The 23,882-nt window shown below is 42.8% G+C and overlaps 2 protein-coding genes across 2 annotated transcripts in view; both read left to right on the top strand.

The window, feature by feature from the left end:
* nudt14 (nudix (nucleoside diphosphate linked moiety X)-type motif 14) overlaps nt 1-8,413 on the top strand; it is a gene marked incomplete at its 3' end in the record, with an annotated part of 34,761 nt that extends 26,348 nt beyond the window's left edge. The window contains exons 3-6 of the mRNA XM_080791307.1: nt 122-186; nt 3,438-3,631; nt 5,630-5,829; nt 8,164-8,413. Of these exons, the coding sequence (XP_080647433.1) occupies nt 122-186; nt 3,438-3,631; nt 5,630-5,829; nt 8,164-8,413 (709 nt within the window). The remainder of the gene's footprint in view (nt 1-121; nt 187-3,437; nt 3,632-5,629; nt 5,830-8,163) is intronic.
* Nucleotides 1-23,882, top strand: part of LOC308334301 (estrogen receptor beta-like) — a 272,603-nt gene that overhangs the window by 123,349 nt on the left and 125,372 nt on the right. The gene's annotated exons all lie outside the window — the stretch shown is intronic.

The raw sequence follows: 23,882 nt of genomic DNA, 5'->3' as shown, positions 1-23,882 counted from the left end.
TTATATAGCGCCTTTATCCAAGGCGCTTTACATTGATTGTGCATCACATTAATGGGTGAAGTTTAGACGTCTTATATGGACCGCACTTTAATCTCTGTTTCTCTCTCTCTCTCTCTCTCAGCGTATCGGTGCTGATCTTCAACACTACCTCACACTGTTTCATCCTGGTCAAGCAGTTCCGCCCAGGTAACGCATCATCTGCTTCTGTTCCCGGTTCTGTTGAGTTCTGTTCCCAGTTCTGTTCCCGGTTCTGTTCCCAGTTCTGTTCCCAGTTCTGTTCCCAGTTCTGTTCCCAGTTCTGTTCACGGTTCTGTTCCCGGTTCTGTTGAGTTCTGTTCCCAGTTCTGTTCCCAGTTCTGTTGAGTTCTGTTGAGTTCTGTTCCCAGTTCTGTTGAGTTCTGTTGAGTTCTGTTCACAGTTCTGTTCACAGTTCTGTTCCCAGTTCTGTTCCCGGTTCTGTTCACAGTTCTGTTCCCAGTTCTGTTCCCAGTTCTGTTGAGTTCTGTTCCCAGTTCTGTTCCCGGTTCTGTTCACAGTTCTGTTCCCAGTTCTGTTCCCAGTTCTGTTCCCAGTTCTGTTCCCAGTTCTGTTCCCGGTTCTGTTCCCAGTTCTGTTCCCAGTTCTGTTCCCAGTTCTGTTCCCGGTTCTGTTCCCAGTTCTGTTCCCAGTTCTGTTCCCGGTTCTGTTCCCAGTTCTGTTCACAGTTCTGTTCCCAGTTCTGTTCCCGGTTCTGTTCCCAGTTCTGTTCACAGTTCTGTTCACAGTTCTGTTGAGTTCTGTTGAGTTCTGTTCCCAGTTCTGTTGAGTTCTGTTCCCAGTTCTGTTGAGTTCTGTTGAGTTCTGTTCACAGTTCTGTTCACAGTTCTGTTCCCAGTTCTGTTCCCGGTTCTGTTCACAGTTCTGTTCCCAGTTCTGTTCCCAGTTCTGTTGAGTTCTGTTCCCAGTTCTGTTCCCGGTTCTGTTCACAGTTCTGTTCCCAGTTCTGTTCCCAGTTCTGTTCCCAGTTCTGTTCCCGGTTCTGTTCCCAGTTCTGTTCCCAGTTCTGTTCCCAGTTCTGTTCCCAGTTCTGTTCACAGTTCTGTTCACAGTTCTGTTGAGTTCTGTTCCCAGTTCTGTTCCCAGTTCTGTTGAGTTCTGTTGAGTTCTGTTCCCAGTTCTGTTGAGTTCTGTTGAGTTCTGTTCACAGTTCTGTTCACAGTTCTGTTCCCAGTTCTGTTCCCGGTTCTGTTCACAGTTCTGTTCCCAGTTCTGTTCCCAGTTCTGTTGAGTTCTGTTCCCAGTTCTGTTCCCGGTTCTGTTCACAGTTCTGTTCCCAGTTCTGTTCCCAGTTCTGTTCCCAGTTCTGTTCCCAGTTCTGTTCCCGGTTCTGTTCCCAGTTCCGTTCCCAGTTCTGTTCCCAGTTCTGTTCACAGTTCTGTTCACAGTTCTGTTCCCAGTTCTGTTCCCGGTTCTGTTCCCAGTTCCGTTCCCAGTTCTGTTCCCAGTTCTGTTCCCAGTTCTGTTCCCAGTTCTGTTCCCAGTTCCGTTCCCAGTTCCGTTCCCAGTTCCGTTCCCAGTTCTGTTCCCAGTTCTGTTCCCAGTTCTGTTCCCAGTTCCGTTCCCAGTTCTGTTCCCAGTTCCGTTCCCAGTTCTGTTCCCAGTTCCGTTCCCAGTTCTGTTCCCAGTTCTGTTGAGTTCTGTTCCCAGTTCTCTTACCAGTTCTGTTCAGTTCTGTTCACAGTTCTCTTACCAGTTCTGTTCAGTTCTGTTCACAGTTCTCTTTCCAGTTCTGTTCAGTTCTGTTCACAGTTCTCTTACCAGTTCTGTTCAGTTCTGTTCACAGTTCTCTTTCCAGTTCTGTTCAGTTCTGTTCACAGTTCTCTTTCCAGTTCTGTTCAGTTCTGTTCACAGTTCTCTTACCAGTTCTGTTCAGTTCTGTTCCCAGTTCTCTTACCAGTTCTGTTCAGTTCTGTTCACAGTTCTGTTCAGTTCTGTTCCCAGTTCTCTTACCAGTTCTGTTGAGTTCTGTTCCCAGTTCTCTTACCAGTTCTGTTCAGTTCTGTTCACAGTTCTCTTTCCAGTTCTGTTCAGTTCTGTTCACAGTTCTCTTACCAGTTCTGTTCAGTTCTGTTCACAGTTCTGTTCCCAGTTCTGTTCAGTTCTGTTCACAGTTCTCTTACCAGTTCTGTTCAGTTCTGTTCACAGTTCTGTTCCCAGTTCTGTTCCCAGTTCTCTTACCAGTTCTGTTCAGTTCTGTTCACAGTTCTCTTTCCAGTTCTGTTCAGTTCTGTTCACAGTTCTCTTACCAGTTCTGTTCAGTTCTGTTCACAGTTCTGTTCCCAGTTCTGTTCCCAGTTCTGTTCCCAGTTCTGTTCCCGGTTCTGTTCCCAGTTCTGTTCCCGGTTCTGTTCACAGTTCTGTTCCTAGTTTAGTTCCAACAGACAGAAGAACGTCACTACTTTGAACCCTCTGCCCCTCAGACTGCACACGACTCTACTATCCTTTTTTTTTCTCCTTTCTTTCTTTTTATTTATTTGTTTGTTTAATCCAGAGTCTAATTCTTGCCAGGCTATAATTATCTGGTTTGTTGGAATATCCTGTCTTCTAAAAAAAGAGTCCAGCCACTACAGTACAGTCCCCTCTGTTTATTCAACTGGATGAAAGCAACAATGCAGAGTCATAAATAGACTACAAGACAGCCCGTTACAAAGCATCCTCCAGACTCCATTGTTGTATGCGAGCGCAACCTTTAGTACAGTGTGTCTGTATGTACGTATGTATGCATATATATATATATATATATATATATATATAACCGTCTCATCGATTGGGCGGTTCTCGAGATACACTGGTGGTGGTGACAGACTTGCACATACATGTACGTACATGTACGTACGCAGAGTAGTAATTTTGTAGTAGGATTGTCGAGTGAAGAAGTTCAGACTGGTGTGTAAATGTCACTCAAAACGAGGGTTCAACTGGTGGCCAAAACGCAACTGCAATACTATACAGGATGAATGTTTACCAAAACAACTGCAGTTAAAAGCTATACTTCCTAACCTTTTGCTTGGCTCAGTTCCTTTCGTGAATATGAGTATAACCAGATGGACGTTTTTTCGGCACATAGCGTAAAATATAACGGACCAGTAACTAAAGAATGTTATCTTGACCCATTCTGGGCGGGCACCCATTTTGGTGTTAGCATTATGTTATGCTTTAGCTATTGAAAAATAGCAGATCTACAAGCTCATAGCGCGCCACCGAGTGGCGCGCTAGGAGCTTGTAGGTCTGCTATTTTTGAAAAATCGAAGAACGACTGACATTTTTTAGAATCTGATCTCAGGTCAGAATGGGTTCATCAGACCAGTGTGTGTCCAGTGGAGACCTCGTATGAATCTGATCTCAGGTCAGAATGGGTTAAAAACAACACTATTGTCTTTTCCCTCTGCTGTGGACAGCTGTATACATGTGTGAGTGGGAGAGAACCAAACCCACGCCACCGCAGCCGGCCGAGCAGGCGGAGGAAAGCGCCTCGGCGTCCGAGGCTGCTGCTGCCGCTGACCCAGAGTCTGCTGCTGCCGCTGCCGCTGACCCAGAGTCTGCTGCTGCCGCTGACCCAGAGTCTGCTGTTGATGCTGACCCAGAGTCTCAGGTAGGGAGCCAACATTACCACTCTGCTGACCCAGAGTCTGCTGCTGCTGACCCAGAGTCTCAGGTAGGGAGCCAACATTACCACTCTGCTGACCCAGAGTCTGCTGCTGGTGCTGACCCAGAGTCTCAGGTAGGGAGCCAACATTACCACTCTGCTGACCCAGAGTCTCAGGTAGGGAGCCGACATTACCACTCTGCTGACCCAGAGTCTGCTGCTGATGCTGACCCAGAGTCTCAGGTAGGGAGCCGACATTACCACTCTGCTGACCCAGAGTCTCAGGTAGGGCACCAACATTACCACTCTGCTGACCCAGAGTCTCAGGTAGTGAGCCGACATTACCACTCTGCTGACCCAGAGTCTCAGGTAGGGCACCAACATTACCACTCTGCTGACCCAGAGTCTCAGGTAGGGAGCTAACATTACCACTCTGCTGACCCAGAGTCTCAGGTAGGGAGCCAACATTACCACTCTGCTGACCCAGAGTCTCAGGTAGGGAGCCAACATTACCACTCTGCTGACCCAGAGTCTCAGGTAGGGAGCCAACATTACCACTCTGCTGACCCAGAGTCTCAGGTAGGGAGCCAACATTACCACTCTGCTGACCCAGAGTCTCAGGTAGGGAGCCAACATTACCACTCTGCTGACCCAGAGTCTCAGGTAGGGAGCCAACATTACCACTCTGCTGACCCAGAGTCTGCTGTTGATGCTGACCCAGAGTCTCAGGTAGGGAGCCGACATTACCACTCTGCTGACCCAGAGTCTCAGGTAGGGAGCCAACATTACCACTCTGCTGACCCAGAGTCTCAGGTAGGGAGCCAACATTACCACTCTGCTGACCCAGAGTCAGCTGCTGCTGACCCAGAGTCTCAGGTAGGGCGCTGACGTTATACCACTACTCTTTCATCATCATCATTTTTCTGACCGCGGTCGAGATCATGGATTTCACATCAACGCCACTCCAGACTTTCCGGTCCTTCATTGCCATCCCCCAGTCCCTGCTTTACTGATGCATGTGTCCCTATTAGCGATGACATCAGGGGACAAGCGACAGTTTTCTACCTCTGGTCTGCTTTGAGGCAGGACTACCAGAGAAGAAGGGAAGATATATAATATATAACCTCATTGTCAGCTCTGTAGCAGTGGCCGGCAAACTGTGTTCTTCTGGATCATCGGACCAGTGAAGAAACACGATTATACTTACTTTTTAGATTAATCCAATAATGGAGAAGTGCCTCTATATGATATTACTGCTAATTTGTAGCTGAAAAGGCCAGAGGGGGAGGGGTTATACCAAGTAGGGCGACACATTTATGACATCACTGGTACCACCAAATCAGTTGGCCTGTTCTGAGAGCAATTTCCATAAAAACCCATATACATATATGATGATGTGAAAGCCTGATTGTTCAAAATTGGGTATTTGTGGGGATAGACAAAATAGGCAAAAGTTTAAATTCATGGTGTAGGACCTTTAACACCCTTGGTGCCAGCCAGCGCCATAACCCGCGGCACCGCAGGTTATAATAATTAAGCAGTATGGCGTACTTCTTTGCACAGCGGTGACAAGCAACAGTATAGTGAAAATGGCAGATCTTGTCACCGTGAGATAATTGTTTTAACTTTTCACGTAATGTCATGCACAAAATAGGGATCAATTATTTATAGATTATTTTGGATTTTAATAGATTCATTATATAAATTATTTATAGATTATTTTTAGTGAAATTATCATATTATATTATATCAACGTTATGATCGATTTCAATGGATTTGGTTTGATGAACTGTCGGGTGCAGTACTTAGTTTAGATGTTTTTTTGTTTAGACTAGTCATTGGTTAGACCAGTCATTAGTCCTACAACTACAACCTATCTCAAACCCTCACCCTAAACCTAACCTCCCACGGGGCAGCACACCTAAACCTAACCTTAACCCATTTCTAACCAATGACTAGTCTAAACTAAGTATGCACCCCGAACTGTCACCCCCCTAACCCCAGAAGAGCCAGGCTGCTGCCTCAGAGAGTGCAGAGAGCTCCACTGCCCAGCCGCCTGCCTCGGCGGGGGTGACCTACGAGCTCTGTGCCGGCCTGGTGGACAAGCCTGACCTCTCCCTGGAGGAGATCGCCCGGCAGGAGATCCTGGAGGAGTGCGGCTACGATGTCCCTGTTGCCAAGCTGAGGAGGATCACCTCTTACAGGTGGGTCTTGTCTGTCTGTCTGTCTGTCTGTCTGTCTGTCTGTCTGTCTGTCTGTCTGCCTGTCTGCCTGTCTGTCTGTCTATCTGTCTGACTGGTCGTTCTGTCGGGACATGAGACTAAGGGCTCCATTTTCGTCACCGCTAAACCCCTTATCCATAAACTTCTTTGCCTTTTTTATTACTATTTTGCGGGGAAAAAATGTAATACCGGTAGTTAAAATGGCCAGTCTACAAGCTGTCGTTCTACATTGTCATGTCAATGTAGAATGGCTAGTTGAACTATTCAAAAATGTTTTTCAAAATAGTAAAAAAAAAGGAAAAGAAGTTTAGGTATAAGGGGTTTAGCGGTGACAAAAATGGAGCCCTAACAGTTATATCTTGCGCCAAACCCCTTACCCCTTATATCTCTAAACTTATTTGCCATTTTGTGCCCAAGAAATAGTTCCATGTGATGGAGGGGTCAAAGTTGAACGAAAGTCGCGCTGATATTTTAGAAATAGGCTTTGTCATGAATCTCTGCATGACATTTATAAGAACTAAACGGCAGTCTTGATGTCATTGGTATTTTCACAGTCATCCTCCCCAACAAAATTATTATTTTATATTACATTATTACATTTTTGTGGCTTTCGCCTTTTTATTTTATATTTTTTATGGAGGGACAGACAGTATAGGCTGCCAGGAATCGAACCCGCGGCACACTGCCAGACTGGAGAACCACAAAAGCTCTAGTCTAGTCAGCCAAAATAAAACCTATTTCCATCCATGCCATAACCATTAATACATTACATCGTATCAATATGTGAGTGATGACCCCCCTGAAGCAAAAAAAAATGCACTTAAAGCTTCCTAAATCACCAGGGAGCAATATACAGCAAGACCTTGCTTGGCCTTGGCCTACATGCCAAGCAAAAGAGAGAAATGAAAAGTTATGTAAATAATGTCAACGTGTTATGATCAGGTTACAAGGTCGAGTCTACAGTAAAAAAAAAAAAAAGAGGTGCAGTTAAAGGCGCCCCACATTCAGTAATAACAGCACCTGTACAGTATTGACTGTCAACTTCACCCTTAAGTGTATGTTTGATTTGACTCTCGCTGTGTTGGTGGTGTCTACCTCCATTGGTATGTGTGGGTTGCTTCCATTAAATGGAAGGGTATCATCCCAACCCCCACGACCCCCATAAAGGCATATCTGACAGAGGCACTTGTTAACAGGAAACCAAAGGTCACAGCAGTGTTACAGCTCCTACTGGAAAAACAAATAAAATTCCTGGAGAATGTTCAAGCTTAGCTTGGCGTGCGTGTGTGTGTGCGTGCGTGCGTCTGCATGCTAGGCGCTCATCCATGATGTACACATACGAGCAGAAGGGGGTACGGTAAAGTACAGTAAGGTACAGTACAGCACATGTGTGCTTTGCTATCTGAAGTTTTATGAGGAGGTTTGCTGACTTGAGAACATGTTAAAGCGTGCGCTGCCTCCGGTCAAATACAAAATGTCAATAGTGGTATTAGTGGCCAAACGCTCAATTCTCCAAGTCGAAGTGTTATGGAGCAAATTGCAAATTACACACTACTCGGGTCTACTCTTGAAGTGTTAAAGCTGCTATAAGCAATAAGTTGTCAATTTCTTTTTAATGAAAATTAGTCTCCGTGACACATCTAGGGGCCGCAATCTGCATTCAAAGATTTTCCTAGAAAAGCTTTGTCATTGGTCGATTTGCCTGTCTGCTTCCTGATTGGTTAGTCATTGCGACCAGGTTTTTTTTTTTTTTCGACCAATAACGCTTCTAGGACCATATGTTTTGCGGCCCCTAGATGTGTCACATCAGAGACTATAATATATATTCTTTCAGAGGGGAAGTTCTTAACTCAAATCTTTGCTTCGGGGGGGGGGGGGTCCCTGGAACAACATATTTTGAGATGGGGGGGGATGGGGGTCGGCGGCCAATTACATATAATTTTTGGGGGTCCTTGACATGAAATAGTTTGAGAACCACTGACACAGAAACCAGCAAGATTTTGTAGAATCTGGTCTCAAGTCTAAATGGGTTTTAACCCATTCTGAACGGGAACCCCTTTTGGTGTTAGCATTATGTTATGCTTTAGCTATTGAAAAATAGCAGATCTACAAGCTCATAGCGCGCCACAGAGTGGCGCGCTACGAGCTTGTAGGTCTGCTTTTTTTTGAAAAATCGAAGAACCACTGACATAGAAACATAGCTTTTTCAGAAAACTGTCAGGATTGAGAAGATTTTCTTTTTTTTTTTAATCTGATATCGGGCCAAAATGGGTTCTAATATAAAAACAAGTACTATATTTCCACCACCTCCTGCAGGTCGGGTGTGGGCGTGACGGGCTCCAAGCAGACCATGTTCTACGCCGAGGTGTCGGAGGAGAACCGCGTGGGCGAGGGCGGCGGCGCGCCACAGGAGGGTGAGCTCATAGAGGTGGTCAGGGTGCCCCTCCACGAGGCCATGACCTTCGCCTACGACGAGAGCATCCCCAAGACCATGGGCGTCATCTTTAGTTTCATCTGGTTCCATAACAACATGTCGCCCAAGTACAAGATCTCCACCAACGTGTAGCGTTTAGACTTGTTCCCCCAGTTTAGAAACGACTCCCCCCCCTGTCTGTCTGTCTGTCTGTCTGTCTGTCTGTCTGTCTGTCTGTCTGTCTGTCTGTCTGTCTGTCTGCAAGGGGCGCGGCTAGAAATACCTGGTCCCCCTTGACACCCGGGCCCCCCCCACCCCGGTTTCCCCCTAATTATATTAATTAAAATTGACGCATACAAAATTAGGGGGTGTGTTGATACCACTTTTTAATGACCAAGAGCAAGTGAATTTTTTTTCTCCATTTTTTGTGTAATCGCTGATTACGTACGAGTGCAAGCATTTTCAATAATATAGCCGTTTTAAAAATGCAAAAAAAAACCCAAAACCTAATTATATTTTATCTTAAATGTCAAATTTTCCCTATTTCGAACTTGCAAAAACTACTTAATCATAACCCTTGGCCTATAGCAGTTCAACAACAAAAACAGCCAATTACAATGTGCCTGTCCCAAAGTGTCCGTCCCTCAAGGTTATGGGAAAGATGTCCCTTTAGAAACACACCATCCATCCCATCCCCCGGGGGTTATGGGAGCAATGCCACTTGTGAACACAGCTCTTTGCAAGTCGTATTTACAGGTGAGAAGCGGCAAAATTGTACACTTTTTTTTTAGTAAATGTGTTTATATTATTAGCCTGGCGTGTTGCAGCCCCCCCCCCCCCCTGTCCAGCTCTGCAGGGCCCTCTGAAGCATTCAGGGTGTCCCCCTCTTATGCCCTGTAGTCCGTTACAGGTCTGACCCTTAGTACCCACCCTCTTCCCCTCTGGTCGTTCCCAGAGTAATATAGTAAGAGAGAGTGGCGACACTAGCGTTGACTCCCATAGTAACAATGGAATGCGGAAGTGCTCATTCATTCTATCTCAATGGGATAGTTCCAATGTTTGGAACTATAGCCCCTAGCCGGTGCCCCGCTTTGCGGCGAGATCAAAGCGTGTCGCTCATGCTCTCCTACTAGATTACTCGTCATCTGTAGTAGTACTAGTACATGATTAATGATTCATTGGCTTTATTCGCAGGGGTTTTCAACCAGTGGGCGGGCAGGAGGAACCAACAGGGGGTCCTAGAGGAGGGGTTCCCAGGTGGTCCCCCCCCCCCCCCCCAGCTAAATGATGGAGAGCTGGTATAGTAACCAAATGGACCCTTATTATTAGATCTTTTAACTCTTGAGATACTAAAATGTTTACGCTCTCAAGAGTTAAATTAAATAAACATCTGCGTTACTTAATTTACGAGAAGTCGACACAATTAGAGAATGTTTTGATTTTGATCATTTGTTCGTTTTGCCTGTTATCTCTCCTATAATATGGTACCAACAGCATGGGGTTGTGGACTAAATCCTATCCAACGATAACAAAATGCTCTTTAGCCCATTCTGACCGGGAACCCGTTTTGGTGTTGGCATCATGTTATGCTTTATCTATTGAAAAATAGCAGATCTACAAGCTCATAGCGCGCCACCGAGTGGCGCGCTACGAGCTTGTAGGTCTGCTATTTTTGAAAAATCGAAGAACGACTGACATTTTTAGAATCTGATCTCAGGTCAGAATGGGTTAGTTTTGGCTCCGAGAGGCTAAATCTCATCAAACGGTGGTCCATCCCATCCGTGGCTCAAATGCCAAATAAATAATAATGGGCCTTTTGCTATGAAAAGGGTCGAAAACCACTGCTTTATTGACTTTATCAACGTATCATTATTTTAGTTTCATCAGACCATCTTCCAGATTTGTATGAGGAGGGTCTCAACTACTCTTCCTATAGACAAAAAACATAATTGCCAAGATGCTGGTTCTCCTCACCAGTGCTTTTTTTCTTCTCCCACTTACATTATTTGCTCTTAACCCATTCTGACCTGAGATCAGATTCACACGAGGTTTCCACCGGACACACACTGGTCTGATGAACCCATTCTGACCTGAGATCAGATTCTAAAAAATGTCAGTCGTTCTTCGATTTTTCAAAAATAGCAGACCTACAAGCTCGTAGCGCGCCACTCGGTGGCGCGCTATGAGCTTGTAGATCTGCTGTTTTTCAATAGCTAAAGCATAACATGATGCTGACACCAAAACGGGTTCCCGATCAGAATGGGTTAATGTTATTAACTTGATCCTTCTGTTGCCATCCTAATATGCTGCCATGGCAGTGCATATATATGATTTTCTTTGGCCTTGTTGTTTGGCCGTCCTTTATAAGGTTCCAGGAATGCAAAAACAATGCTTTGTCAAAGGCAGGGACATTTGTTTTGCCACCACCGGTTAAAGGCGTTAAAGGAATAATACCAAAGAATTACTTATTTTTCTATCAATTTCTCACCCCATGAAGCCTTGAATACATGGAGATTTTTTATTTTATTTTATTTATTTTCTTTTATTTTTTCGTTTTTTGTCGCATTCCTGAACCAATAATCCAATATTTGACTAATTGGAGTTAATAGGAGACCAATCTTAACAAGAGCAATACTATATTTAAATCATTGTCTTTGGGGGGCTCAGGGGTAGAGTGGCTGGAAGGGAACCGCAAGGTTGCCAGTTCCAACCCGGGCTCCCCCAGTCATCGGTGTTTAAATGGGTGAATGCAATGCACAATCTATGTAAAGCGCCTTGGATAAAGGCGCTACATAAATGCACCATTTATCAGTAGGTCAGGTGTTTTAAGTTAAGAGGTTTTATAACAATATTTTATATAGTGTAGTTGTATTTGTCGCCTATATTGGATTATTGGCTCACAAATGTGACAAAAACATCACCATTAATTCAAGGCTTCATGGGGGTGAGTAATCGATATTAAAAGACTATATTTTTTGGGGTGAAGTATTCTTTTAAGGCCAATTTCTCCAGTCCTTCGCCTTTAAGCAATACATATGGGATACAACAGCACAATAAGATAATTAGACAACGGTTTACGGTCACTGACGTTAACTTGGCACTCACATGTTGGTCGCAAAGTGTTTTAAGGAATACACCTTGAATACAGATAATTATGTACACTGCAAAGAAACTGCAAATTGTGATTGCGTTTTGTTAACGTTTGTTTTGTTATCACATAACCGGGAGGTTCAGTTACCTCTGCACGGAGTGGTTAGTTTGCAGTGTTCAGGCTACTGATTGGTTAGTTTGCAGTGTTCAGGCTACTGATTGGTTAGTTTGCAGTGTTCAGGCTACTGATTGGTTAGTTTGCAGTGTTCAGGCTACTGATTGGTTAGTTTGCAGTGTTCAGGCTACTGATCGGTTAGTTTGCAGTGTTCAGGCTACTGATTGGTTAGTTTGCAGTGTTCAGGCTACTGATTGGTTAGTTTGCAGTGTTCAGGCTACTGATTGGTTAGTTTGCAGTGTTCAGGCTACTGATTGGTTAGTTTGCAGTGTTCAGGCTACTGATTGCAGACACTATAGCAGTGGTGGACAAACCGAGTGTGCCGAGTCAGGAATTCTGCCTTGGAACTTTGTGTCAACCATACAGTATTGCATCAATACAGCTTTTTCTCAACGCTATACCCATGTGTCATTTCTCAATAAGGAAGCAAATTATGCTGTATACTAATATATGTTTTAAACACTTTAAATTTGGCTGCCCTATTTTGGGTATGTAATTAGGCGGATTAGGTTTAAATGTTTTATTTTAATTCTCCAAGTTTTTCGAAAAATAGCTAAAATAGCATGTGAGCTTGTAGATGGGGCTATTTGTCCACTATGACTTTAGGTGTGCCTTGAGATTTGAAATGGCCGCCCTGGGCACAAAGAGTTGGAAAACCACTGCAGTAGACTTAGAGAGTTAACGGTTTGAACAATCCAAAGTCTTACTAATCGCAACAGAGGTGTCATAATATGACAGACAGGACTCTAGTTTCATAGATCATTTTACAGTAGGAATATTACAAGCTGCTACTGTATGCTGTTAGGTTGGTAGGTTTTTGGTTTGCGGCATGGCACTGGCATAGAAGTCAACGGTGAAATGGTTGATTTCATTTTTAACATGTCTTACAGTACATTCAAGAGTTTCTTGATACCATGGTCTAAAGAAGGAACTTTCCATTTAAATGAGATGGGGAAATGAAGGTAAAACAGATTATGCAAAAAGAAAAAAAAGGAGAAAAGAAAGTATAGATAGATAGATAGATGTATACTTTTTAATCCCAGAGGGGGAAATGAAGTGTTACAATAGCAACAGGCAAACGAGCCTTCATGTGTAAATGCTGCACGGCTCAAAACCAGCCGTACACCAGTTTCCATTCAGGCAGTTTAACCACTTGAAACCTGGCATCTATTCTGAGGGTAACTTCCGCAGAGAATAGCTGACCTACAAACTCAGAACGTGTTGAGTTGTGGTGGGATTTGGTATAAAGTTGACCCCAATAAACGAAGTATTAGTTAACCAAGTATAGAGGTTTTAAGGTCCTTAACACTGGGAGTGTTTATTTTGTGTAATTCACATGAATTCAAACCCTTTGTGAACGGCGTACAAGACTACGTTGATTGAGAACAGTATACGCGACAAAGTGCCGTAATTTCCGAAATGAAACCGATTTTATATTTTGTCTTCAAATGGAACATTTAATGTAAATTACATTGGATACTCATTCTTCAATAATCAATAATGCAAATGCAACATAACTTAAATAAAATAGCGTTCCCCCACCGCCGGTCCGTGAACATTTTATGAACCGTCAGCCAGTCCGTGACGATATAAAGGTTGGGGAACCCCTGGTCTAGTCCGACTCCAAAAGGCCATCTTAGATAAGTTGGTCCTTCTCGACAGCCTAGTTTATCGTGGTGAACACTCGCACCCTTTCTGTCTCTGGTAGCTTCTCTGCGTTTCTCCGCCTTTCTCTTGAAAAGAAGGTTATTGTTGATCTTTATAGAGTTCGGTCATCTTTTCACGTCCGCTGGATCCGAAAACATGAGGCAGATTTTGGCATCGCTAAATGTATAGTTTCATGTGAAATATTTTAGCATTTTCTGATCATTTGTTTGTTTGCGTGCCTGGTGTGTACGGACCGTTAATAAAGTGTTTTTGGACTCGTATACACACACCTTGAATATTTTAAGAAGGTAATTATGTAACATGACTTGAATTATGACTAGTCTAGACTAGGCTACTCACGAGATACAGAATACAGCTGTTCACTTTTATTATGAGAGCTGCGGTAATGTACTAAAACTACAGTAATTGGGAGCATTGCTGGTTGTTAATGTCAGGACTTAAAATTGACAGATCAACTCACACTGATTTAGTCAATCGTTTTCAACAACAAGTGTTTTCCTCATAATCAAACATATACAGTATATCCACATCACGATAACAAATGGCTGGCTAGATTTGCCTTCATCACTGAACTGAACTTAACCCATTCTGAACGGGAACCCATTTTGGTGTTAGCATCATGTTATGCTTTAGCTATTGAAAAATAGCAGATCTACAAGCTCATAGCGCGCCACCGAGTGGCGCGCTACGAGCTTGTAGGTCTGCTATTTTTGAAAAATCGAAGAACGACTGACATTTTTATAGAATCTGATCTCAGGTCAGAATGGGGTTAATCAGACCAGTGTGTGTCCAGTGGAAACCTCGTATGAATCTGATCTCAGGTCAGAATGGGTTAAGGGTGTCCTTAGAGAGCGAGAGGGGCGTCGGTGTCGCAAAAGGGTTATTGTTGGCAATTATTCGTGAAACCGTTTGAATTAGTAAAACATGACCGATAACAGTTGAACACGTGAGAATTAAAAGTCATTATTCCATCCTCAGCACTTCGACTGCCAAAACTATCACCGTCACCAAAACCACCGACTCCAGTCTGTGACCAATCCACTCCATGAGCAGCGATCTATGCGCCAGACCGTGTGATTGGCTGACCGACGTCGTTCTATGCGCCAGACCTCTCGTGTGATTGGCTGACGGTCGTTCTATGCGCCAGACCTCTCGTGTGATTGGCTGACGGTCGTTCTATGCGCCAGACCTCTCGTGTGATTGGCTGACGGTCGTTCTATGCGCCAGACCTCTCGTGTGATTGGCTGACCGTCGTTCTATGCGCCAGACCTCTCGTGTGATTGGCTGACCGACGTCGTTCTATGCGCCAGACCTCTCGTGTGATTGGTTGGCTGACCGTCGTTCTATGCGCCAGACCTCTCATGTGATTGGCTGACAGGTCGTTCTATGCGCCAGACCTCTCGTGTGATTGGCTGACCGACGTCGTTCTATGCGCCAGACCTCTCGTGTGATTGGCTGACCGGGGTGTTCAGGTGTGTGCTAACTGAACCATATTGGAATGATAATGATAGACACATGGCAGTTTTATCCATTGAAGTATTTGTATGCTTTTTCTCCTAATTATATATATTTTATATGGTTTATTTGTTCATTTGTCCACACAGTGACATTTGGTTTTGATGCAATGACATTTTGGGCTCCATTTGTCACCACTAAACTTGTCTTTTCTTTTTTTTTTTTACTATTTTGCAAAACATTTTTGAATAGTTAAAATGGCCAGTCTACAAGCTCACAACTTGTCAATATAGATTGGCTAGTTGAACTATTCAAAAAAAAAAATCAAAATAGTAAAAGAAAAAAGGCAAACATTTTGTTGAAAATCGATCATCATGTTAGCGGGGGGGGGAAAAGGGAGGGGATCAAGTACAGACCCCTGGGGTATTTAGGGTTTTAAGTGGTTAAATAGTCTTGAAATTATTTGGTGCATCAATACGACGGGGAAACTGTACAGTGTGACATAATGTAGATACTGTACTTTCATCCCCAAGATGAAATTAAGATGATCATCGGAAAAACAAAGAAGAAACATTAAAAAACATCTATAATGCGCTTCTAAGAATCTACAGTATTCAAAGACCAACAAACCAAACCACTATAACAACAAAACCAGTCCAGTGCATTTATTTAATTTTAACGTGGCTCCTTCACAATCGGCCAAATAAATTGTAACGATAAAGATTGAGTGAATTGTGTCTTAAGCTGTAAAAAAAATTACATAACCCTCCTACATACAGTAGCTGGGTTTACATACTGCTGGTAGAAATGTAGTATGCTGTATATTGATATTAGGTTGAGTTAGGTCAGAGTAATCTAGTGCGAGAGTAATGACACTCCCATTGACATTGCATTGTAACAATGGACTGCGGAAGTGCTCGTTCTGTCTCAATGGGATAGTTCCAGCCATACGAGCAATGTTTGGAACTACTGTATAGCCCATAGGCACCCGCTTTGAGGCGAGATCAAAGCGTGTCACCACTCTCCTACTAGATTACTCTGAGTTAGGTTAAGTAATGAAGCTTCTTCAGTGCAATGTCTGGAGATAAAAGTGTTTGACACACATTTTTTTAAGAATAGACGAGAAGCAAGTACGGTAAATGTCTTATACCAAGTGGAAAACGAGTGGTACGAGGTTGCTGTAAGATGAGAAATTGAGAGAAAGTAAAAACATGAAGACTGCACGGAAGGCAAAACCATCACAAAACAAAGTGTTTATGAAACGAGTGAATCTTTTAACAGCTTCTTAAAACTTAAAAGAGCGTAATTAATTAATTAAATCCTATTCACCATATTATATATTAGGAACCAGCTAAGTTGTATTGAAGTACGTATACACTTTACCTTAGATTTATTTATGAAGCCAGTGGACCACTAAGCATAATCTCATGCAAATTGATTTAACGGTAATCAATGTTTGTTTGTTTTGTTTTTTAGGTTTCAACCTATTTTTAGGTTGTATAACAGCTCCAAATAAACAGTACATAATATATGCACACAGGTATGGAGTAATATGCCAAGTTCAGTTGCGCATTCTTGGTTGGATTGTTCACAATCAACAATTCACACAATGTCCCCATGTGATACTATAGCCTTGTGAATAGCACTGATAGTGATAATGGTAGTTTTAAACACTTTACAAAATGTAATTTGCAAATATCCTACTATACTGTAGGTAGGTCATATCAGAGCGATTCCTTTGGCTCATATAGGGTGATATCAGGGAATTATTGGAGTCGTCTTCTTCTTCTCACTGGATCTGTGATCCCAATTGCTTTATCCGTTTTGTTTATCCTCGAACCTGTGTCTTATGTACGACAATCTTTTACATCTCGATAAAATCTTGACAAAACTATCTGGGTTGAATGAACTGTGAGCTGTGTTCATTTGACTGCACACAATGGTGTTTAAAAAAAAAAAAAAAAGAGAACTCCACTGAAAGCTTTCCTCTGACGCTCACGCAAGTCTACACAGTGAAATCCACTGATAATTTAACTCTGAAAGTCAATTTATTAACACTTTTAGAAGTTAAATGAATGAAGGCGTCTACAGTGTTGAATACACTCATGTTGATGTCATTTGTGAGAATAGAATAATGAATGTTATCGAGACACTTTTTTTTCCTTCCCCCTCCCCCTCCTACTGTTATAGTGTTGACTCGGCATCTTCATTAATCTGGAAGTTGGTCCATTGTCTCAGACGTGGGCTGGTCTAATCATGATACAGATACAACCATCATGCCATTGATGTGAAACCTTCTGCAGGTGGGACAAAAAGCCATAGAAGTTAGACCAGTCTGTGACTTTAAACCTCCTGCCAAATGTCCCCCACAACACCAACACAGCCATCCATTTGAATCGTGATTCCCACTTTTCCCACGCGTACTACCCATGCCATATGTGAACAAATATGCGAGCTGTTGTGTCATTTACTCATTTTGTAAACGGTACTGGACAGCTGTCTTCCTTTCTTACAGCAAAGCTTGAGGCCCTTTTGACAGGAAACCGAGGCTTGTTGCAGTCAGACAGACTGACACCGGAAAGCCATACTCTCTGTTTTATAAAATAACGAAAAAATATTTAATAAAGCTGCACTATGCAAGTTTTTAGAGCAACTATACTAAGAGTTAAATCACAAAATGGATTGAAACCCCATAAGATCAGCCCGTCACCCCAGATTTAACTTGATGCTGTACTTTTATTGAAATGAGCTTGAGTGGCCCCGGTATGACCACAGTGGGCCCCGGTATGACCCGGGTATGACCAGTGGCCCCGGGTATGACCCGTGGCACGCGTACCAACGTGGTTATACCTCTCGCTGCCACCTGGGCACCCACGTGTGTTCAAAACTCTGTCTCTTTTACTCTCGGTGCAGGTTCATTGGTAATGTGTGTGTTGCCCAGGCTGGATTTCACAATTTATCCCAGCAAGCAACATTTCTACCTCCATCACTCAGGCAAAGCAGGCCCAGCGACTAACTATAGAGCCTGGCTGATATACTGGCCATTATTTGACTTTATTTTATTTATTTTTAATTTTTTACAACATTGGCAATTATGTAGCCGATGTGTCCTTGATGTTTAACCACTTTCAACCTGGTGTCCTTATTTTGGGGCATGTCGTATAGGCAAAAAAAAATGTCAAAAGATCTACAAGCTCACACAGGGTGACGCATCATCTTGCGTCTATTTTTTAGATTTTTATTTTTTTGAATATGACTTAAATGGTAAAAAATATATATATATATTGATCAAAACATCGTAAAAACATCGGTCTGGGTCGGCATTGGACCCAAAACATCGCTACACCAGCAACTATACATTTTGCGTTGGCTTTTCCTTCAAGGCAAACGCGTTGACTTTTCAGTCGGCTTTGTCAAAATACAGTATCAGTGGAGTTCTCTGTGACGGTGCGGCTAATTCTTATAAATTCTTCTCACTGTAGTTGTTTGTTTTTCTATACATGTTATATACCCATCGCTATATGCTGTAGTTGCTTTTCAGTGTGATCTTTTTTTTTATGATTTGTGCACTGTTATATTTTGCTTTTATATATTGCTCTAATTTCAGTGACCATAAACTATAGGTTTATATTTTGAAAAATATCAGTTAATGTTTTTAAAGGTATTTATGTGTTTTCTAAAATAACAGGTACAGTATATATTGCTGTCTCATCAGTAGTGGCTACTGTTGGGTTATTATTTTTTTGTTGCAATTATGAACCTTATACCCAAAGGTGCTCATTTTGGATCTGGGGTAGTATTTTGAGAATAATAAAAAAAAAAGACTAAAAGGAATTACATCCAGATAAGGCAGGTTGTGCGTTTTGTATCAGGTTTGCAAGCAATTCACTTCACCTCCTATTGTAGATGGTAGTGAAATGTGGCTGGAACAAAATGCTGAAGTCCAGAGACGGAGAGACGTTCATTGGGGTTATATTGTAGCACACATGATAATTGGGTTTGTTTGTGATGGATTTTGTGAAAATCTGTATCACACAACACCTTAAAAACGGTAAAGGTGGTTGTTTTATTTTCATCCTATATACCACCAATTATTACTTGCCAAGTAATACTTTATCAATACGTTCTTTATGCCAATTTGGCTGGTTGGTTTTTGTTTGTCCATGTCTTGCACTGGATTTAGAAAAACGACTATCTCTCGAGTATTAGCACAGGCAATACTTTGTCATACTTATGCTTTTATTTTGGGTGAAACCTCATTGTGGGCAGTGTTAATTATGTTATGTAATATTTCAGTTTTTTTATATTTTCTAACTTGATTTCATATCTGTTTGAATATTTAACTTTTGAATCATATGGCACTTGTTACAAATATATTATTTAAAGATGATACTTTGCATGTGCACTAATTGTGTTTCATTGAACTGCATTATGTTTAAAATAAAAGAGGTTTAATACCTGATGTCATTTATTTTGTTAACTGTGATTTTGATTTGCCCCAACTCGTGAATTATGAAAAATTTAGTTGGAGAATAGAAACTAGTGGATTTTGGAGAAAGAATGATTTCTTATATACAAAAGAATTTGAAGTCGGTCGGGCGAACGGTTCTCGAGTTACGTGGATTACAGACGTGACACACACATATACGTGTGTGTGTGTGTGTGTGTGTGTGTGTAATATATATGTATATGTATATTCAACATTCAAGGCTCCATGGTGTGGATAATCGATAGAAAGAAAAGGTCATTTTGGGGGTGAACTATCCCTTCAACCCTGTCTTCTACCCCAAGTGATCCAAAACTAGTGTGTTGAATTTAGGTGAGGTCAAGTGGTTTAGTAGTCAAATCAGTTTGTTTTTGGATGTCTGAAGCTTTGTTTTTTTGTGCCATTGAGGTGTTGGAGAACTAAGCAAGCTGTAGTCTTTAGTGCACTCTTGTTGGCAAAAGAGGAGATCCTCTCCAAAATATTTTGTGTTGTTTGTTCCACCTGTCAGCTTCAAGAACCACTGACTTATACAGTTCTCTTTAAATGCACTAAGCGCTGTGAGCTTGTAGATCTGCTATTTTTGTCTAAAAGTGCCCTCTTATACGGGATGTCTGCCCCTGCCCCTCCAACACTATCTGCACGTCCCATGGTTGTGCTACAGTGCTCCCTATCAGTTTGATCATGCATGTTGGGATCATGTTCATCATGTTCTGTAGCAAACATCCTACATCAGGTTTCGCTGTAGGCTCTGTAATAGGATAATAATAACAGAATATTATTGTACTGTTTCAACTCGGAATTAGGGTTTTGACTTAAACTATACCTGCATTTAATACCTGCCGGGTATAAATGCAGCAGAATTGCCTGCCCATTTGATTTACCATGGGGGGGAGACCCAGGTTCAGGTGGTTTACATTATGCTTAACCATGACTTCTCGTAGAAATGACATGAATGCTTCCCAAAACAAACACAAATGCGCAGCCACGCACACACACACGTGCACACACGCACGTGCACACACACAGCATTCTTACCCCCTTCCGCCTGTGTTCTGTCTGTGTGACAGTCTGGAGAGATGCCTACATTGTGACCTGACTTTCATGTTGTAATTGGACACAAGGGATTAGAGCGTCCCTCTCCTCCAGAGACCATCTGTGTGTGTGTGTGTGTGTGTGTGTGTGTGTGTGTGTGTGTGTGTGTGTGTGTGTGTGTGTTTACCTGAGCAGGCAGTTTGCCGTCTCTCTCTCTCTTCTCAGGCTCAGGTCCATGATTCCCAGGTGTGAGAAACCAGCTGCTCTTTGAAGAGGAGAGAGAGGGGAGAGAGAGAGAGAGCCACCTCTGGAGTTATGGGGCGAGTGAGTCGTGGGACAAAAGGCAGCGGAGACATTCAATATGATTCCAGCACACTGTCCATCTGTATGCTAATGAGGTGTCCAGTGCAGAGGAGGGGGCGGGGGGGGGGGGGGGGGGGGGAGGGAAACTGGAGATGGCTAGTAAACATCCCGCAGTGGCTTTGTAGTGAGAGACTATACTAAAGTGAGAGTGTGCGTTCCACTCTGTGCGTTTGCCCGCTGCCACCATGGTTCACTCCTTTTCACAAGTAACACACGCACGCACACACACAGTCACACACACACACACACACACACACACAGATGGTCAACACAAAGTATGTGCATGTTGTGGTTTATTATTGTCACTATTTGGAGAATCTTTGCATGTTTCCTCCAACACCCTGCTCCTGTATACCACCTTGGTGTTCTGCCACTGGCTACAGGCGTTAGGCACTTTGTTCGAGGGCACCTTGATGTCGTTGCTTTGCTGAGGGAGGATAAAATACAGCTTCTCATTTATTTTCCCTGCAGCTGGGCAGGCTAACCATGCAGTGACCTTCTGGGGAGAACGGAATCCAGTGCTCCATCACATCGTGATCGACCCCCAATAGTCAACTCAAGTTCAAATCCCTTTAATCACCGATATAGTCTGGTGGGATTAGTTTCCGGCGGTATAGGCTTGAATGAGCTCATTTCAGATATTAATTGAGACAGGAATGACTGATTGCAGGCAAGTAAGGGGGCTAAAGGCCTATTCATAGTCTGGATTTTCGGTGGTGAGGTGACCACCGGAGCTGAAATAACGTTGAGCGGTGGTGAGTAAAAACAGAGAGAAGGGCTGGAGCGGTGGCGGTGGTTTGCTCTTCACCACGGCTCGTGATGTCATGTTGTAGTTCGGTGGTCACCCCACCACCGTAAATCCAGACTATGTATGAGCCTTAACGCTACTATTTAACCAAACGATTATTATTATTATTTATTCTTTCCAAAGATACTTTTTTACGCTTTTATGGAGAGACAAGACATGCAAGACTGACTGACTGGAGTAGGATTTTAACTCCTTTCTCCACAACTCACAAGGAGCAGGTCTGTGTGTACTAGCTGGCTGAGAAACAAGCTGTTTTTACAGTTAACAATATGTCAACAGTGGAAAGGCACACTTGAAATAAACGTGTGCATGGGCCTGGATCTAATAGCGACAAACCAGGACGTATACCCAGGATTATAGTGGAACGTGTCCAACGGAACCTGTGATTAATATCTATTATCTGGTGTTAATATACTGTAGGTTTTCTGTGTGAAGTACAAGCCATCTAATAGAAGAGTTGTGATATTGAGGGGGCAGAAACCGAGCGCTGTTCATGCAGCCTGAACTGAGACAAGCTGGAGTTGGAAATACATTGCTAAATATTTTAAGCATGTGTGCCAACATGACAACTGTTTTAAAGTATTGTACAGTAACAACTAAAGTCTCTTTAATGTTTATGTTTTTACTATTACTACAAAACAATCTAAAATAAAGGGATTTAAGATCATTAAAGCTGGGTCCGATGCTGCCGGTCCAGGACTTATAGGCACCCCCACTGTTTCTTGAGCCATGGCCAAAGAAATATGTACAGTTTCCAATGTACGGTACATGCTTTTAACATTTCCTTAAAAATGCCATGATTTGGATAACAGACCAAATCGATGACCCCATGTCAGCTTTGGATCCTTTGGGAATCTTCTAATGTTGAATTCCTGTTTTGGTCTTTTGACTAGTGGTATTCCAGCTTTTGGTAGGTTCCTCAACCTCCACATTTGGCCTTTATTCCTGCTTTATCTGCTATTTTTCAATAGCTAAATTATAACATAATGTTTAAAATACCAAAAGGGGTTCCCACCCCAAAAATGGGTTATACACTCACTGGTGCACTCACACACAACTACAACACGAATGCGCCGTAGAGGACTAATAAACTATTGTAGTGACTTTCAGCTGCCAAAAATCTAAATTCCTGGAAAAGATTAGTCAATTAAATATAGTATCTCTTCATCAGTTAAGCTAATCCTTTATTGCCTCGCGCAGCCACTCATTCTTCTATATCCTTCGTGCTTTGAAATTATACCTGAAGATTGACTTTTCTTTCTTTTCTGCCCCATCACGCACCGTGACGCACGGGCCAACGTCTACGCAGAGTTCCACCGATTGGGTCGTATAGTCGCGTACCCTCGCATCACCATTGGGCCAACATGCTTTAAGGCTTTAAGAAGAGCAGAAGGTTAAACAGATCCGATTGGATCTGAACTGATAACGTGTGTATATGGCCCCCAGATAGAAACCAGATGAAAACCTTAAGACTTTGTTTTTCCTCATATAGCCCAAATATCAAGCTATAATCACTCCGCTTGATTTAGAGTTGGTCAACACTGTGTGACCTCATGCTTGAGTGTCTCCTGGGTCTTATCAGTCGACCCCTGGGTATATTTACGAGGCTCTGTGGAACGGGGCGGCTTGAGGGATAAATGAGCTATCTCTCTCTCTCTCTCTCTCTCTCTCTCTCTCTCTCTCTCTCTCTCTCTCTATGCATTTAGTTTTTGTTCTGCCTACCACTCTGCTATCTGGTTTGTTACAACTGGCAGGAAATAAATGTGAACATAACATACACTAGACGCACCTCATCATATCTAACATCATTGATCTGCGAAGGACAGGCCATGCATGTTGATTTCTGTCTTCACATCATGAATGTTCATTTTGTTGCACTGTTAGGATGTGCTTGATTGTTTTGTTTTGTTTGTATATTTAGTTGTTTTACACAAAATGCATACTGTATATATGAACATAATACAATACTGTATCTACCTGTCAGAAGGATAAAGTACAAAAAAAGCTTCAGTAGTTATTTCCATATAGGCTACAACCCTTTTGAGTGTATATGTGCGTATACCACTACCTCCCTGTCCCAGCAGTTATGTGTCATGTAGATCGGCATGTATGGAATCTGAAAAGAAGATTCAAAACTCTAAACATTACCTGTAGCAAAGCGGAGCAGCATGAGGGTATGATGGCTCAGACTGGACCAGACAAACCCACACGTCTCATCGTCAACAGAGGAACTGCTCTTTACTGGACCAGACAAACCCACACGTCTCATCGTCAACAGAGGAACTGCTCTTTACTGGACCAGACAAACCCACACGTCTCATCGTCAACAGAGGAACTGCTCTTTACTGGACCAGACAAACCCACACGTCTCATCGTCAACAGAGGAACTGCTCTTTCCGGCCACTCCATCAGCTCAGTCAACCGTGAAGGAAAGGAAAGGAAAGGTACTATGTTTACCCAGGGTAACTGGACTAAGGAAAGGAAAGGAACTATGTTTACCCAGGGTAACTGGACTAAGGAAAGGAAAGGTACTATGTTTACCCAG

Source organism: Protomyctophum bolini (genome assembly GCF_963924005.1).
Source record: "Protomyctophum bolini genome assembly, chromosome: 19".
Classification (NCBI taxonomy): Eukaryota; Metazoa; Chordata; class Actinopteri; order Myctophiformes; family Myctophidae; genus Protomyctophum; species Protomyctophum bolini.
This window is presented reverse-complemented; position numbering and strand designations above follow the sequence as displayed.